Genomic DNA, 18,539 nt, shown 5'->3' with positions numbered 1-18,539 from the left:
TAATGGAAGCCACTTGTGGCGCGGCCGCTTCAATTTTCGCTTGACCTGCTGATATAGCTTGTAGCGCCCATACGGCTGCGAATGCTGGGGCAAAAGAAGCTCCGATAGCTTCATAGATGGATTTCATCCAGAGCTCCATCTGCCTGTCAGTGGCATCTTTAAGCGAGGCCTCATCTTCCACTGCAAGTATGGATCTAGCCGCCAGTCTGGAGATTGGAGGATCCACTTTGGGACATTGAATCCAACCTTTAACCACTTCCGGGGGAAAAGGATAACGTGTATCCTTAAGGCGCTTAGAGAAACGCTTATCCGGACAAGCATGGTGATTCTGGATTGCCTCTCTGAAATCAGAGTGGTCTAGAAACATACTCTGTGTACGCTTGGGGAACCTGAAGCGAAATTTCTCCTGCTGAGAATCAGACTCCTCCGCCGGAGGGGCTGAGGGAAGAATATCCAGCAACTGATGAATGGATGCAATAAGATCATTCACTATGGCGTCCCCGTCTGGAGAATTAAGATTGAGAGCGCTCCCAGGATCAGAATCCTGATCAGCTGTTTCCGCATCATCAACCAGAGAATCCCCCCGCTGAGACCCTAAACAATATGATGTCGAGGGAAATTCTAAGCGGGCTCGCTTAGACGATCTGGGGCTAGGTTCTAAGTCCGAACCCTCCGTCTGGGATGTATGAGCTACCCCGTGAGGACATTGTTGGTCCAACTGAGGGGGGTCAGGGAACAATGATTCAACAGAGTCCCTTTGCTGAGATACCGGTTTGGACTGCAAGGCTTCTAGTATCTTAGCCATAGTCTCAGAGAGTTGATCCTTAAAGGCTGCAAACTCAGTCCCCGTCACCTGGACAGTGTCAACAGGTGGCTCCCCCTGGGCCCCTCTTAGCAGAGGATCCGGCTGAGGAAGTGTCACAGGGGTCGAACACTGTACACAATGAGGGTCAGTGGAACCTGCCTGTAGCTGGGTCTTACATGCGGCGCAGGCAACATAATAAGCCTGTGTTTTGGCACCCCTGCCTTTTATGGGCGCCATGCTATAGTTTTCCCTGAGTAACACAATAGGGTATATAGCCAGAAAGAACTGTGCTCATACAGTGTAAATTATATACAGTACACAAATAATGTACCCATACAATACAGCACCATGGGGCTAGCACCACATGTGCTGTTTACCAGCCGCCTAAGCGGTTGTGAGGCCACCAGAGACCGTGTCTGGGTCTCCCATGAATATGTCCCTCTCTGCAGCGTCGGTGGAGCTGACAGGAATGGCTGCGGCGTCCTGACGAGCTGAGGAAGCTGTGGGCGTGGCCTAGAAAGAGCGCGAAACGGGCGCTCATACTGTGTACAGTGAGGGGAGTGGAGCATGTAAATCATACTCCAGCCCTCATTGCTGCTCGCTCCGTGCAGCGTCCCGCCCTTCCCCTGCCTGTCAGGGCTGAGGGCGGGAGAAAAAAAAGGGAAACTAGGCCGCAATGAAGCCGGGGACTGTAGTAATAAACGCGGCCGCCGTAAAAGCGCCGTCGCGTGAAAGTCCCCGGCGAACTACAAGTCCCAGCCGCGCCGCAGTGTCCCGTGGCAACGGCGGTCAGTGCGGTAGCCCTTACATATAAACACACTCAGCGACGCTGAGTGTGTAATGGCACATATAGACCCGGTCAGCGCCGCGGTCCCCGGTGCACTAGCACACCCAGCAAAGCTGAGGTGATGCCGTGCGCGGTCCCCATAGGGATACAGAGTACCTTTAAGATGCAGGGCCATGTCCCTGAACGGTATCGGCTCCTATCCATCAGGCTCCACAGGAGTTGTGGATGAAGCCCGGTCTCAGTGCCTGGAGACCGATAAGATCCCACTTCACCCAGAGCCCTAAGGGGGATGGGGAAGGAAAAACAGCATGTGGGCTCCAGCCGCCGTACCCGCAATGGATACCTCAACCTTAACAACACCGCCGACAAAAGTGGGGTGAGAAGGGAGCATGCTGGGGGCCCTATATGGGCCCACTTTTCTTCCATCCGACCTAGTCAGCAGCTGCTGCTGACTAATCTGTGGAGCTGTGCTGTGCGTGTCTGACCTCCTTCGCACAAAGCAAAAAACTGAGCAGCCCGTGGGAGCACGGGGGGTGTATTGGCAGAAGGGGAGGGGCCTAACACTTTTGAGTGTAGTACTTTGTGCGGCCTCCGGAGGCATAGCCTATACACCCAATTGTCTGGGTCTCCCAATAGAGCGAAAAAGAAATAATGGTGACAGGTTCCCTTTAAGTGGTTTTAATTTGTCATTATCCTTGGATTTTGAAGTCCCGTTAATAAAGACAATATTTTATATACAAGAGTGTGATCAGAGCAGTTTTGTGGCATGGAGTCTACAGTATAAAACAAGTGAATACACCACTTTTTGTAAATATTTTATATCTTTTGAAAGGATAACATTGAAGATCTGCCCCTGTGATACAATGTAAAGTAGGCAGTGTACAGCTTGTATAACAGTGTAAATCTGGTATTTCCGCTAAACTCAACAGCCATTAACGTCTAAACCGCAGGCAATAAAAGCGAGTTCCCCTAAGTGACAATGGCCAAATTGTGCCAAAAGTGTGACTTTTTTGTGTGGCCGCCATTATTTTCAGGAACTGCCTTAACTCTCTTTAACACAAAGGTCACTAGAGCCTCACAGGAGCCAATGGATCCTCTTCTATCCTCCATGACATCACGGAGCTGGTGGAAGTTCGAAACCTTGCTCTCCACCACCTTCTGTTTAAGGGGGCTCCACAGATGCTCAATAGGGTTTAGGTCTGGAGAGACTTCTTTGCCCTCAGTTTCTTTAGCAAGGCAGTGATCATCTTTGAGGTGTGTTTAGGGTAGTTATGTTGGAACACTGCACTGTGGCCTAGTTTCTGAATGGAGAGAGGGGGGGGGGGGAAATCATGCTATGTTTCAGTATGTCACAGTACATGTTGGTATTCATTAGTTCCCTCAATGAACTGTAGCTCCCTACTGACGGTAGCAGTCAAGCAGCCCCAAACCACGACACGACCATGCTTGACTGTAGTGAGGATACACTTTTTTTGTATGCCTCACCTGGAGGCTGCCGCACACGTGTGACATCACCTGAACCAAATAAGGTTCTATTCGTCTCATCAGACCAAATGACATGGTTCCAGTAATCCCCGTCCTTAGTCTGCTTGCTTGTGGAATGACAGATGTGTAGACCAATCTGATGCAGTGTGCGGTGTATGGTCTGAGCCCCGACAGGCGGACCTCCCCCATGCCTGAAACCACTGCAGCAATGTCGGCAGCACTCATGTCTATTTTGATAAGACAACCTCTGGATAGGAGGCTGAGCACATGACCTGAACATCTTTGGTCGACCATGGTGAGGCCTGTTCTGAGTGGAACCTGTCTTATTAAACCGCTGTATGGTCTTGGCCACTGTACTGCAGCTCAGTTTCAGAGTTTGTGTAGAGCAACAATTTTTTTTTTCAGATCCTCAGAATTCTTTGCCAAGAGGATCTTCCAGTGACCAGCATGGGAGTGTGTGAGTGACAACACCAAATTTAACACCCCTGCTCCCCAATCACACCTGAGACCTTGTAACACTAATGGGTTACATGACATCCGGGAGGGAAAATGGCTAATTGGGCACAATTTAACCATGTTTTGAGGGGTATACTCACTTTTGTTGCCAGCGGTTTTCACATTAATGGCTGTGTGTTGAGTTATTTATAGGGGACAAAAATTTACACTGTTATACAAGCTGTACACTGACTACATCATATGCAAGTCTCATATCTTCAGTGTTATTCTGTGAAAATAAAATATTTACAAAAATGTGAGTGGCGTACTCACTTTTATGATATACTGTATGTATTGTATGCACAGGTGCAGGACTGCTGCACCTCTCTTACCCATATGGGGACATCCACACTTTAGCATTGTAAAGCAGGAGCCTGTTTGACTAATGATGATCTTGGTTTAAACAAAAGGGCTCAAACCAGATAGAAAAATCTGTAGTAATTACATCACGTGAGAGCAAACGCCAATAGTGAATTCACTTACCCCTCTTTATGGTCACTCCCTGGGCATATGCCAACAGGGAAACATTCCAGTAGACTTGTACAACATTATCTGTTATCACATCTTTTTGTTGTAAACATGTATAGGTTGCATTAATTGGTATTGGATCATTAACAGATTTGACTGTAGTTAATAGCCCTGAAGAGGAAAAACAAAAAGTCTATACATTAGTACACTTTTGATTACTTGCAGGCAGATAACATTAAGTGATAGTTTTTGATGCTGATGCAAGTTCTTTTGACCAACACGGTCACTTCCCGAGACACTGGAAGAGACATCACGCTACTCCAATAACAGGTCTGCAAGGATTAATTGGAAAAAAAATAAGAGGCGATTTTTATATACACTACTCACAAAAAGTTAGGGATATTTGGCTTTCGGGTGAAATTTACGGAAAATGTAACTACTTCACGCTACAGCGATATAATATCATGAATCTCGGGCATTTAAGCGGAATCAGCAACGGTGACTTCCTCATCTCAGTTTACTGAAACAAAAGCCAACAGTGGTGGGTACACTCAAAAGAAATATAAAATGTCAATGTCTCAATTTGTCACGTGGCCTTGAGAATCAACTACAGCTGACAACGACGTCTCCTGCTGTTCACAAGTGGAGTTATTGCCTGCTGAAGCATGGCGTCCCAACTCTTCTTCAATAGGGAATTCAGGTCTGGAGATAGATGGAGCGGCCTGCACTGAGGACCCCAGTCTCCAGCAGCCGTTCCCTAATGATGCGACCGCGATGAGTTGGAGCATGGTCATCCATGAAGATGAAATTAGGTCTGTTGTTCATGCATAGGCACAAGGACTGGATTAATGAGGTTACTAATAGTAGGGGGTTGTCACTGTACTATTCACAATGGCTAGGGCAGTTCTGTATTGACTACACACACTTACCCACACTAACACCACCACCAAAGGCTCGTCTAGTGACAACAGTGGTTGATTTATAACGCTCTCCTTGACGTCCCCAACGACGTTGGGGACGTCAATCAACTTTGATCAGTGAACAGCATAGAGGTTCACTGGTCCCGCGTCCAGCACAGTTGCTCCCTGTGCCTAGTGGTGTGGCCAGGTACCCTTTGTAGGTCGTCTAGAAAACAAACCATGTGGTTTGGAATGGTCTGACGTGATACTTGGGTGCCTCTTAGGCGGGCTTTGCACGTTGCGACATCGCAAGCCGATGCTGCGATGTTGCACGCGATAGTCCCCGCCCCTGTCGCAGGTACGATATCTTGTGATAGCTGGCGTAGCGATAATTATCACTACGCCAGCTTCACATCCACTCACCTGCCCTGCGACTGTCGCTCTGGCCGGCGACCCGCCTCCTTCCTAAGGGGGCGGGTCGTGCGAAGTCACAGCGACGTCACACGGCAGGCGGCGGAGATGAGCAGGATGTAAACATCCCGCCCACCTCCTTCCTTCCGTATAGCCGCTGGCGGCAGGTGAGGAGATGTCCCTCGCTCCTGCGGCTTCATACACAGCGATGTGTGCTGCCGCAGGAACGAGGAACTACATCATACCTGTCGCGGCACCGACATTATGGAAATGTCGGAGCCTGCACCGATGATACGATAACGACGCTTTTTAGCTCGTTCATCGTAACATCTAGGATTTACACACTACGACATTGCAAGTGACGCCGGATGTGCGTCACTTTCGATTTGACCCCACCGACATCGCACCTGCGATGTCGTAGTGTGCAAAGCTGCCCTTACACCCCTTAAGTGTGCTTGGAGTTGTGTGGCATTCATTGTCCTTTTCCAAAGGGCATTTTTCACAATGAAGCAGTCAGTGTGGGATGTGGCTAAAAGATGCCCATTTTATGCCTGACTCTTCCAATCTCTCTTTTGCAACCTGCTGGTGACACTGACACTAAGCTCAGTGGATTAAAGATATTTCTTCAACTAAGCATCAGCTCTTTCTATAACAGGTATGCCTGGATTCAGCATCTTACTGCCTGTATGGCACTGCCTTTACTTCACATAGAAAAATCATGGTGGTTGGTTCTCCTTAAAGGACAGAGCTGTGGCTCAATAGAAGGAGCAGCAGACCGGTGTGAGGAGTGGCACTCACCAATGTTTAGAAGAGACAGAAGCTACTGTAGTCTCTCGTGGAGTTTATTACATTTCACCTTGTGTTCTTTTTACTTGTTCATAACACTGTGAACCATAAGGTTGGAAAACTGAGCATGAAGTTACTCCATAGGACCCATGGACAACCACCAGGAAAGCTGTTCAAGAAGTGACATTATGAAGACCATGCAGCCCTGCCAGATAGCCTCAGTACCATTTCCAGGTCATGTGGCGACAGGTCCTTGGCTTGTTACATCACATGACCAGGACACATTCAGTGGTAACAGTAAAGTATTGATGCAGAAAATTTACTGCAATATCATAGGTTACATCAATTAATTTATAGGCCATTTTGTACTGAACCGGAACAGCCCTTTAACCCCTTAACGACCTTTGACGTACTGAGTACGTCATGGTGACATGGTGCTAAACGACCCATGACGTACTCAGTACGTCATGGCGAAATCGCGGTCCCAGAGCCCCGGGGAGTGAAATTTGTTTAATTAAACGGTAGATTCGGGAAGGAGGGGACCTCTGCCTGACCTCAGGAGGGGTGGTGCCTCCTCCCCGAATCTACAGAGGCTGTGATTGGCTGACGAACGCCGCTCAGCCAATTACAGCCACTGTAATGTTCCAGCCATTAAAAAATGGCTGGAACATTGAAATCCAGCCCTGATCAGTGCTGCTGTAGCACTGGCCATTGGCTGGAGCTGGGTGATTGATGCTTCACCCGCCCCCAGCTCTGATTGGAGAGACCGGTCTTGTGACCGCTCTCTCCAATCAATGTGGATCTGCGGCCTGTGACCGTCCCTGGAAGCCGAGGAGAGCGGTAAGTTGCTGTCCCCGCCGCCCGCCCCTGTCCCCGATCGCCCCGCCGCTGCTCCCGATCCACCGCTGTCCCAGCCGCTGTCTCAGATCGCCCCGCCGCTGCTCCCGATCCACCGCTGTCCCCAGCGCCATGCTCCCGCTCCACCGCTGTGTCAGATCGCCCCGCCGCTGCACGCGCTCCACCGCTGTCCCCGCCGCTGCTCCCGATGCACCGCTGTCCCCGCCGCTGTGTCCGATCGCCCCGCTGTCCCCGCCGCTGCTCCCGGATGCACCGCTGTCCCCGCCGCTGCACACGCTCCACCGCTGTCCCCGCCGCTGCTCCAGATGCACCGCTGTCCCCGCCGCTGTCTCCGATCGCCCCGCCGCTGCTCCCGATCCACCGCTGTCCCCGCCGCTGTCTCCGATCGCCCTGCCGCTGCTCCCGATCCACCGCTGTCTCAGATCGCCCCGCCGCCAGGCTCCCGATCCACCGCTGTCCCCGCCGCTGCTCCCGATGCACCGCTGTCCCCGCCGCTGTGTCCGATCGCCCCGCCGCTGCACGCGCTCCACCGCTGTCCCCGGCGCCATGCTCCCGATCCACCGCTGTCCCCGCCGCCATGCTCCCGATCCACCGCTGTCCCCGCCGCCATGCTCCCGATCCACCGCTGTCCCCGCCGCCGCTCCCGATCCACCGCTGTCCCCGCCGCCATGCTCGCCACTGTCCCCGCCGCCGTCGCACCCACCTTTTTCAGCCGCTGCTGCCCCCGAATCGGCCCCCACTGTTCCCGATCGGCGGCCACCGCCTCCTTCGCCACACCTCCTATCCCACCATGTGCTGCAAGCCACCCTCCCCCCACGTGGGGGGAGGGTGGCTTGCAGCACATGTGGGGGGAGGGTGGCTGGCTTGCAGCACATGTGGGGGGAGGGTGGCTGGCTTGCAGCACATGTGGGGGGAGGGTGGCTTGCAGCACATGTGCTGCAAGCCAGCCACCCTCCCCCCACATGTGCTGCAAGCCAGCCACCCTCCCCCCACATGTGCTGCAAGCCAGCCACCCTCCCCCCACATGTGCTGCAAGCCAGCCACCCTCCCCCCACATGTGCTGCAAGCCACCCTCCCCCTACATGTGCTGCAAGCCACCCTCCCCCTACATGTGCTGCAAGCCACCCTCCCCCTACATGTGCTGCAAGCCACCCTCCCCCTACATGTGCTGCAAGCCACCCTCCCCCTACATGTGCTGCAAGCCACCCTCCCCCTACATGTGCTGCAAGCCACCCTCCCCCTACATGTGCTGCAAGCCACCCTCCCCCTACATGTGCTGCAAGCCACCCTCCCCCCGGGGCCCCCCCTCCTCCATGTGCCATCTCTCTCTCCCATCAGACTCTGCCCCCCTCCCCGATCTGCTGCCTGCTCTCTCCCATTTTCCATCTACTGCCCCCTCTCACCCTCCTCGATCTGTTGCCTCCTTCATCTGCTGCCTCTTCTGTCTGCTGTGATCCTGCTGCCTAGATCCATCCTGTAAGGTAGGTATCCCCATCTCACCTCCCCCCCCCCCATCCTCCATCCGCTGCGCCATTTCCCATCCATCCGCTGCGCCATTTCCCATCATCCATCCGCTGCGCCCTTTCCCATCATCCATCCGCTCCTCCACCCGCTGCGCCCTTTCCCATCTTCCATCCGCTGCGCCCTTTCTCATCTGCCGCCCCGCCCTCTCGCATCGCATTATCCAGCGCAGTTGCTCGCTTCCAGACTGCAGTGGATGATGCGATGCGAGACTCGTGCATTGCTCTCACGTTTGGCACTGGTCTTAGTGGCAGGCGCTCATTTTTTTTTTTTTTTTTTTTTTTTTTACTGATGCCTGTATTTTTTATTTCGCCAAACTAATTTTTTTTGTATGGGGCGGGGGGGGGGGGTCTAGTTTCCAAATTGGGATCACATGTGGGGGAGCTCCATTGTTTAGGCACCTCAGGGGGTCTCCAAATGAAACATGGCGTCTGCTAATAATTCCAATCAATTTTACTGTGAAATGGCGCTCCTTCTCTTCTGAGCCCCGCCGTACGCCCAAACAATTGATTTCCACCACATATAAGGTATCTGTGTACTCAGGAGAAATTGCACAATACATTTTATGGTGCATTTTTTCCTGATACCCTTGTGGAAAAAAAAGCTACCTGGTTGAAGCAACAGTTTTGTGGTAAAAAAAAGAATAAAATATTTTCACGGCTGAACATTACAAACGTTTGTGAAGCCTCCAGGGGTTCAAAGTGCTCACTAAACAGCTAGATAAATTCCATGAGGGGTCTAGTTTCCAAAATGGGGTCAATTGTGGGGGAGCTCCATTGTTTAGGCACTTCAGGGGGGTCTCCAAACGCAACATGGCGTCCGCTAATAATTCCAACCAATTTTGCTGTGAAATGGCGCTCCTTGCCTTCCGAGTCCTGCCGTGCGCCCAAACATTTGCTTTCCACCACATATGGGGTATCTGTGTACTCAGGAGAAAATGCACAATACATTTTATGGTGCATTTTTTCCTGATACCCTTGTGATAAAAAAGCTACCTGGTTGAAGCAACAGTTTTGTGGTAAAAAAAATTTTTTTTCTTTTCACAGCTCAACGTTATAAACTTCTGTGAAGCCCCCAGGGGTTCAAAGTGCACATCAAACATCTAGAAAAAATATTTGAGGGCTCTAGTTTCCAAAATGGGGTCACTTATGGGGGAGCTCCATTGTTTAGGCACCGCGGGGAGTCTTCAAACCAGACATGGCGTCCGCTAATGAGTGCAGCTAATTTTGCACTCAAAAATTCAAATGGCGCTCCTTGCCTTCCGAGTCCTGCTGTGTGCCCAAACATTTGATTACCACCACATATGGGGTATCTGCATACTCAGGAGAAAATGCACAATACATTTTATGATGCAATTTTCCTGATACCCTTGTGAAAATACTAATTTTTATGGCTATAGTAACATTTTTGTGTTAAAGTAAAATTTTCATTTTTTCGTCTACATTGCTTTGGTTGCTGTGAAGCTCTTAAAGGGTTAATAAACTTCTTGGATGTGGTTTTGAGCAGAGTGAGGGGTGCAGATTTTAGAATTGGGTCACTTTTGGGTATTTTCTGTCGCCTAGGTTTCTCAAATCACTCCAAATGTGATGTGGTACCTAAAAAATTTTTTTTTGTAAATTTTGTTGGAAAAATGAGAAATTGGTGGTGATGAACTTTGAACCCTTCTAACTTCCTAACGGAAATTTTTTTTTTTTCAAAAATTGCGCTGGTGTAAAGTAGACATGTGGTAAATGTTATTTAGTAACTTTTTTGTGTGACATATCTCTCAGATTTATGGGCATAAAATTTCAAATTTTGAAAATTGCAAAATTTTCAAAATTTTCGCCAAATTTCCGAAATTTTCACAAATAAACACAAAACATATCGGCCTAAATTTACCACTGATATGAAGTACAATATGTCACGAAAAAACAATCTCAGAATCGCCAGGGTCCGTTGAAGTGTTCCAGAGTTATAACCTGTCAAAGTGACACTGGTCAAAATTGCAAAAAATGGCCGGGTCTTTAAGGTGAAAACAGGCTGGAAGCTGAAGGGGTTAAAAGAGACAAAAAAAAAAAAAAAAAAAAAAAAAAGTAGAATGCATTCTTCAAGGCTTTTCCCAAGTAAAGCGATTACCTTTTCTTTTGGCGTCTGGGAAGAGTGTGCTGTCATTAGTATTGTAGGTGAAAACGATCATATCGATACTGTACATCGTACTATTCCGGGTGAAGTTCACACTCCATGAATGGTTGTTCACAAAGTTAACTACCAACAAGGCAGCGTCGTCACTGGTGCCACATGTGCTGCCGATTGTAGTCACCTCATCCGGGGCACTAAAGGTTACACTGCGCTGAATGGTAGAGAAAGAAAAAAAGGAAATATTTAAAGCGGCTTTACTGGACTTTATAAAAACTTGTTCTAAACTAAAAGATCATTACTAACTCCGTGGATTCCCGCTCGGAGTGTTCCCTGTCAGTAATAGAAGCGATGACATCCTATGAACCTCAGCAGTAACATTTACATGTATGATACGTGACCGCTGAAGACAATGATTGACTGCAGCAGTCAGATAACTGAAGAAAACGCCAGCCGTCACGTCTGGTACTGTGGGGTGGGGGGGGGGGGGGGAGGGGGAAAGGGGGAAGAGGCATCACAGATCCCCCCCCCCCAATATCTATAACCACTGTAGTTTAGACTAGAACAGTTACGATCCCCAAAGAACGTGGCATCTTACAGGTACTGTCAACTGTTATTTTTAGCAGAAGACCCTATATACAATCTGCAACATGAAAAAAAAGTCACAACATTATGGATGTCAGAGGATGGATAAACATATTGAAAGAATGAAAAGGATGGGGGGAGGGAAGGGGAAGCCAAAATGTTTAAAAAAATATCATCTCACAGTATCAAGTATGAGCTCAATGTGCCAAAATAACACAAAGGGAATCTGTTACCAGGTTTTTCCCACCTATCTGAGAGCAGCATAATGTAGAGACAGAAACCCCAATTCCAGTGCTGTCACTTACTGGGCTGCTTAGTGCAGTTTTGATAAAATCTGTTTAATTAGCAGTAGATTATCATTACAGGACTACTTTGGGTGCTGCAGGTAGTCCAGCGTACTCATGAGCTCTGTATAACTGCTAAATCTATAGCAGAGAAAACATTGACTATCAAAATGACAGCAAACAGCTCAGTAAGTGACATCACTAGAATCAGGGTCTCTGTCTCTACATTATGCTGCTCTCAGATGAGGGAGCAAAAACCTGTGGACAGATTCCCATTAAACACCTTGGCTGCTATGAATGAAGTTTTAAAGGGGTTCTCCAAAAATGATAGAATTTAATCTGCAACCCGTCCTATTCTCACATCAGTACATGCTACGGACCGAAGACATACAGCTCCCGAGTACCTTTTGAACTGAGAAACTGAATCACACACGCTTCAATCAATAGCCGGCCGGTAGCACAGCTGTCATAAGCGAAGAAAAAGGTTGTGTTCAAAGAGGAGATCTCCAGCTCCTCTGTAAGTCTAAGGCTATGTGCCCACGGAAACTTGCTTCTGCGGATTTTGCCACGGAAAACCTGCGGTGTTATCTGGATTTTCCAGATAAATCTGCAGGTTTCAGCATGTACTGACACTCTCCATGTTATCCTATGGGACATGGGGAGTGTGTGTCCACGCTGCAGAATGTGCGGCTGCGGAATATGCTGCGGATGTCCCACAGCCGCACATAACTGCATGTCAATTATTCCTGCGGAATTACCTGCGGAAACTATGGAGATAGAGGCCGGGACGTCCGCAGGTAAGCCACATGAATGTCTACAGGTTTACCGCAGCTATTTCGCTGTACTACTGCAGCTAAAAACAACTGCGGATGCCGGCAGGCAGCTGCGGTAAACCTGCGGCCGTACCTGTGGATATATCCGCAGGTACGAGCTCCCGTGGGCACATGGCCTAATAGCTTTAAGCACTGCACAGAGGTATTTTGTGCACAACTGGAAAGGAAAAAAATTAGGCCATGTGCACACGTTGAGTACTTGGTGAGGTTTTATTACCTTAGTATTTGTAAGCCAAAACCAATAGTGGGGAAAAGAATATGCAGAAGTGATGCAAGTATTTTTATTATAATTCCTCCGATTGTAAAACAAAACCAGGAGTGGAACAAATACTCAAGTAAAAATAATACAATGTGTGCATGTGGCCTTAAACACTGAAGAGGATTAACCCAGAGATAAACCCTCTTTATGGTCATTGAGGGATGAAGGGAATTTTGTTTACTTACCGTAAATTCCTTTTCTTCTAGCTCCAATTGGGAGACCCAGACAATTGGGTGTATAGGCTATGCCTCCGGAGGCCGCACAAAGCACTACACTTAAAAGTGTTAAGCCCCTCCCCTTCTGCCTATACACCCCCTGTGCTCCCACGGGCTCCTCAGTTTTGGTGCAAAAGCAAGAAGGAGGAAAAAGAATTATAAACTGGTTTAAAGTAACTTCAATCCGAAGGAATATCGGAGAACTGAAACCATTCAACATGAACAACATGTGTACACAAAAAAACAGGGGCGGGTGCTGGGTCTCCCAATTGGAGCTAGAAGAAAAGGAATTTACGGTAAGTAAACAAAATTCCCTTCTTTGTCGCTCCATTGGGAGACCCAGACAATTGGGACGTCCAAAAGCAGTCCCTGGGTGGGTAAAATAATACCTCGTAAGAGAGCCGTAAAACGGCCTCTTCCTACAGGTGGGCAACCGCCGCCTGAAGGACTCGTCTACCTAGGCTGGCATCCGCCGAAGCATAGGTATGCAACTGATAGTGTTTCGTGAAAGTGTGCAGGCTCGACCAGGTAGCCGCCTGACACACCTGCTGAGCCGTAGCCTGGTGCCTCAAAGCCCAGGACGCGCCCACGGCTCTGGTAGAATGGGCCTTCAGCCCTGAGGGAACCGGAAGCCCAGCCGAACGGTAGGCTTCGAGAATTGGCTCCTTGATCCACCGAGCCAAGGTTGATTTGGAAGCCTGTGACCCTTTACGCTGGCCAGCGACAAGGACAAAGAGTGCATCCGAGCGGCGCAGGGGCGCCGTACGAGAAATGTAGAGTCTGAGTGCTCTCACTAGATCTAACAAGTGCAAATCCTTTTCACATTGGTGAACTGGATGAGGACAAAAAGAAGGTAAGGAGATATCCTGATTGAGATGAAAGGGGGATACCACCTTAGGGAGAAATTCCGGAACCGGACGCAGAACCACCTTGTCCTGGTGAAAAACCAGGAAAGGGGCTTTGCATGACAGCGCTGCTAGCTCAGACACTCTCCGAAGTGAAGTGACTGCTACTAGAAAAACCACTTTCTGCGAAAGGCGTGAGAGAGAAATATCTCTCATTGGCTCGAATGGTGGTTTCTGAAGAACCATCAGCACCCTGTTCAGATCCCAGGGTTCTAACGGCCGCTTGTAAGGAGGAACGATGTGACAAACCCCCTGCAGGAACGTGCGTACCTGTGGAAGTCTGGCTAGGCGCTTCTGGAAAAACACAGAGAGCGCAGAGACTTGTCCCTTAAGGGAGCCGAGCGACAAACCCTTTTCCAGTCCAGATTGAAGGAAGGACAGAAAAGTGGGCAAGGCAAAAGGCCAGGGAGAAAAACCCTGAGCAGAGCACCACGACAGGAAAATCTTCCACGTCCTGTGGTAGATCTTGGCGGACGTTGGTTTCCTAGCCTGTCTCATAGTGGCAATGACGTCTTGAGATAACCCTGAAGACGCTAGGATCCAGGACTCAATGGCCACACAGTCAGGTTGAGGGCCGCAGAATTCAGATGGAAAAACGGCCCTTGAGATAGCAAGTCTGGTCGGTCTGGTAGTGCCCACGGTTGGCCGACCGTGAGATGCCACAGATCCGGGTACCACGACCGCCTCGGCCAGTCTGGAGCGACGAGGATGACGCGGCGGCAGTCGGCCCTGATCTTGCGTAACACTCTGGGCAACAGTGCCAGCGGAGGAAACACATAAGGGAGCTGAAACTGCGACCAATCCTGAACTAAGGCGTCTGCCGCCAGAGCTCTGGGATCTTGAGACCGTGCCATGAACGCTGGTACCTTGTTGTTGTGCCGGGACGCCATGAGATCGACGTCCGGCACCCCCCAGCGGCAACAGATCTCCTGAAACACGTCCGGGTGAAGGGACCATTCCCCTGCGTCCATGCCCTGGCGACTGAGATAATCTGCTTCCCAGTTTTCCACGCCTGGAATGTGAACTGCAGAGATGGTGGAGGGCCGTGGCTTCCACCCACATCAAAATCCGCCGGACTTCCTGGAAGGCTTGCCGACTGCGTGTGCCGCCTTGGTGGTTGATGTATGCCACCGCTGTGGAATTGTCCGACTGAATTCTGATCTGCTTGCCTTCCAGCCACTGCTGGAACGCTTTCAGGGCAAGATACACTGCCCGTATTTCCAGAACATTGATCTGAAGCGAGGACTCTTGCTGGGTCTACGTACCCTGAGCCCTGTGGTGGAGAAAAAAACCGCTCCCCACCCTGACAGACTCGCGTCCGTCGTGACCACCTCCCAGGATGGGGGTAGGAAGGATTTCCCTTTCGATAATGAAGTGGGAAGAAGCCACCACCGAAGGGAAGCTTTGGTCGCCTGAGAGAGGGAGACGTTCCTGTCGAGGGACGTCGGCTTCCTGTCCCATTTGCGTAGGATGTCCCATTGAAGAGGACGCAGGTGAAACTGCGCGAAAGGAACTGCCTCCATTGCTGCCACCATCTTCCCCGGGAAGTGCATGAGGCGCCTCAAGGGGTGTGACTGGCCTTGAAGGAGAGATTGTACCCCTGTCTGTAGTGACCGCTGCTTGATCAGCGGAAGCTTCACTATCGCTGAGAGGGTATGAAACTCCATGCCAAGGTATGTGAGCGATTGGGCCGGTGTCAGATTTGACTTTGGAAAATTGATGATCCACCCGAAACTCTGGAGAGTCTCCAGGGTAGCGTCGAGGCTGTGTTGGCATGCCTCTTGAGAGGGTGCCTTGATCAGGAGATCGTCCAAGTAAGGGATCACCGAGTGACCCTGAGAGTGGAGGACCGCTACTACAGTAGCCATAACCTTGGTGAAAACCCGTGGGGCTGTTGCCAGGCCGAACGGCAGTGCCACGAACTGCAGGTGTTCGTTTTCTATGGCGAAGCGCAAGAAGCGCTGGTGCTCTGGAGCAATCGGTACGTGGAGATAAGCATCTTTGATATCGATCGATGCAAGGAAATCTCCTTGGGACATTGAGGCGATGACGGAGCGGAGGGATTCCATCCGGAACCGCCTGGTCTTTACGTGTTTGTTGAGAAGTTTCAGGTCCAGGACAGGACGGAAAGACCCGTCCTTCTTTGGGACCACAAACAAGTTGGAGTAAAAACCGTGGCCCTGTTGCTGAAGAGGAACAGGGACCACCACTCCTTCTGCCTTCAGAGTGCCCAGCGCCTGCAGAAGAGCCTCGGCTCGCTCGGGAGGCGGGGATGACCTGAAGAATCGAGTCGGGGGACGAGAGGTGAACTCTATCTTGTAACCGTGAGACAGAATGTCTCTCACCCAACGGTCTTTTACCCGTGGCAGCCAGGCGTCGCAAAAGCGGGAGAGCCTGCCACCGACCGAAGATGCGGAGTGAGGAGGCCGAAAGTCATGAGGAAGCCGCTTTGGTAGCGGCACCTCCGGTGGCCTTTTTAGGACGTGACTTAGACCGCCATGCATCAGAGTTCCTTTGATCTTTCTGAGGCCTTTTGGACGAGGAGAATTGGGACCTGCCCGCGCCCCGAAAGGACCGAAACCTCGACTGCCCCTTCCTCTGTTGGGGTATGTTCGGTTTGGGCTGGGGTAAGGATGTATCCTTTCCCTTGGATTGTTTGATGATTTCATCCAAACGCTCGCCAAACAATCGGTCGCCAGAAATTGGCAAACTGGTTAAGCGCTTTTTGGAAACAGAATCTGCCTTCCATTCCCGTAGCCACAAGGCCCTGCGGAGTACCACCGAATTGGCGGCTGCAACCGCCGTACGGCTCGCAGAGTCCAGGACAGCATTAATAGCGTAAGACGCAAATGCCGACGTCTGAGTGGTAATGGACGCCACCTGTGGCGCGGACGTGCGTGTGGCTGCGTCAATTTGCGCTTGACCTGCTGAGATAGCTTGTAGCGCCCATACGGCTGCGAACGCTGGGGCAAAAGAAGCGCCGATAGCGTCATAGATGGATTTCAACCAGAGTTCCATCTGCCTGTCAGTGGCATCTTTGAGTGAAGCCCCATCTTCCACTGCAAGTATGGATCTAGCTGCCAGTCTGGAGATTGGAGGATCCACTTTGGGACACTGAGCCCAACTTTTGACCACGTCAGGGGGAAAAGGATAACGTGTATCCTTAAGGCGCTTAGAAAAACGCTTATCTGGACAAGCATGGTGATTCTGGACTGCCTCTCTGAAATCAGAGTGGTCCAGAAACATACTCTGTGTACGCTTGGGAAACCTGAAACGGAATTTCTCCTGCTGAGAAGCCGACTCCTCCACCGGAGGAGCTGAGGGAGAAATATCCAACATACGATTGATGGACGCAATAAGGTCGTTCACTATGGCGTCCCCGTCCGGAGTATCAAGATTGAGAGCGGCCTCAGGATCAGAATCCTGATTAGCTGTCTATGCATCATCAACCAGAGATTCCCCCCTCTGAGACCCTGCACAATATGATGATGTCGAGGGAAAATCTAAGCGAGCTCGCTTAGTCGGTCTGGGGCTGGGGTCTGTGTCAGAACCCTCAGCCTGGGATCCATGAGATACCCCGGGAGGACATTGTTGGTCCAGCTGAGGTGGGCCAGGGAACAAAGATTCAACAGAGTCCCTGTGCTGAGATACCGGCCTGGACTGCAAGGCTTCTAGTATCTTAGCCATAGTCTCAGAGTTTTGCAAACTCCGTCCCCGTCACCTGAACAGTGTTAGCAGGTGGTTCCCCCTGGGCCCCTCTTAGCAGAGGCTCCGGCTGAGTAAGTGCCACAGGGGCCGAACAGTGCACACAATGAGGGTCAGTGGAACCTGCCGGTAGCGGGGTCGTACATGCGGCGCAGGCAACATAATAAGCCTGTGTTTTGGAACCCCTGCCTTTCGTGGGCGCCATGCTATTATCTTCCCTGAGTAACACAATAGGGTATATAGCCAGAAATCAACTGTGCACCATACAGTGTAAAACATATATACCATAAACATATAATGTTACACTACTGCACAATGGGGCTAGCACCACAGGTGCTGCTTACCACCCGCCTAAAGCGGTTGTGAGGCCACCAGAGTCCCTGCCTGGGTCTCCCAGACTTTGTCCCCCTCTGCAGCGTCCGAGGAGCTGACAGGAATGGCTGCCGGCGTCCTGAGGAGAGGAGGGAGCCGTGGGCGTGACCCAGAAAGAGCGGGAACTGGTGCCCGCACTGTGCACAGTGAGAGGGTTGGAGTATGCAAAGCATGCTCCAGCCCTCAGTGCTGCTCGTTCTGTGCAGCGTCCCACCCTTCCCCTGCCTGTCAGGGCTGTGGGCGGGAGGAAAGGAAACTAGGCCGCAAAAAGCCGGGGACTCTAGTAATAAACGCGGCCGCCGTAAAAGCGCGGCCGGCGTGAAAGTCCCCGGCGCACTACAAGTCCCAGCCGCGCCGCAGTGTTTCCATGGCCGCGGCGGTCAGTGCGGCAGTCCCTATACATAAACACACTCAGCAACGCTGAGTGTGTAATGGCACATATTAACCCGGTCAGCGCCGTGGTCTCCGGTGCACTAGCACACCCAGCAAAGCTGGAGTGTTGCTGTGCGCTGTCCCCACAGGGATACAGAGTACCTCCAAGTAGCAGGGCCATGTCCCTGAACGACACCCGGCTCCTATCCAGCAGGCTCCACAGGAGTTGTGGATGAAGCACGGTCTCAGTGCCTGGAGACCGATAGGATCCCACTTCGCCCAGAGCCCTGAGGGGGATGGGGAAGGAAAACAGCATGTGGGCTCCAGCCTCCGTACCCGCAATGGATACCTCAACCTTACAACACCGACAAGAGTGGGG

General features: G+C 50.9%; 1 protein-coding gene across 3 annotated transcripts in view; it reads right to left on the bottom strand.

The window, feature by feature from the left end:
• Positions 1-18,539, bottom strand: part of LAMP2 (lysosomal associated membrane protein 2) — a 91,374-nt gene that overhangs the window by 52,625 nt on the left and 20,210 nt on the right. For all 3 annotated transcript variants that reach the window (XM_075323902.1, XM_075323901.1, XM_075323899.1), the window contains exons 3-4: positions 10,631-10,844; positions 4,056-4,211 (exon numbers count right to left, since the gene is read on the bottom strand). In XM_075323902.1, the coding sequence (XP_075180017.1) occupies positions 4,056-4,211; positions 10,631-10,844 (370 nt within the window). The remainder of the gene's footprint in view (positions 1-4,055; positions 4,212-10,630; positions 10,845-18,539) is intronic.

The sequence above is a fragment of the Anomaloglossus baeobatrachus genome, chromosome 9, assembly GCF_048569485.1.
Source record: "Anomaloglossus baeobatrachus isolate aAnoBae1 chromosome 9, aAnoBae1.hap1, whole genome shotgun sequence".
Taxonomy (NCBI): Eukaryota; Metazoa; Chordata; class Amphibia; order Anura; family Aromobatidae; genus Anomaloglossus; species Anomaloglossus baeobatrachus.
Note: the sequence above shows the minus strand (reverse complement) of the source record. Positions and strands in the feature narration are given on the sequence as shown.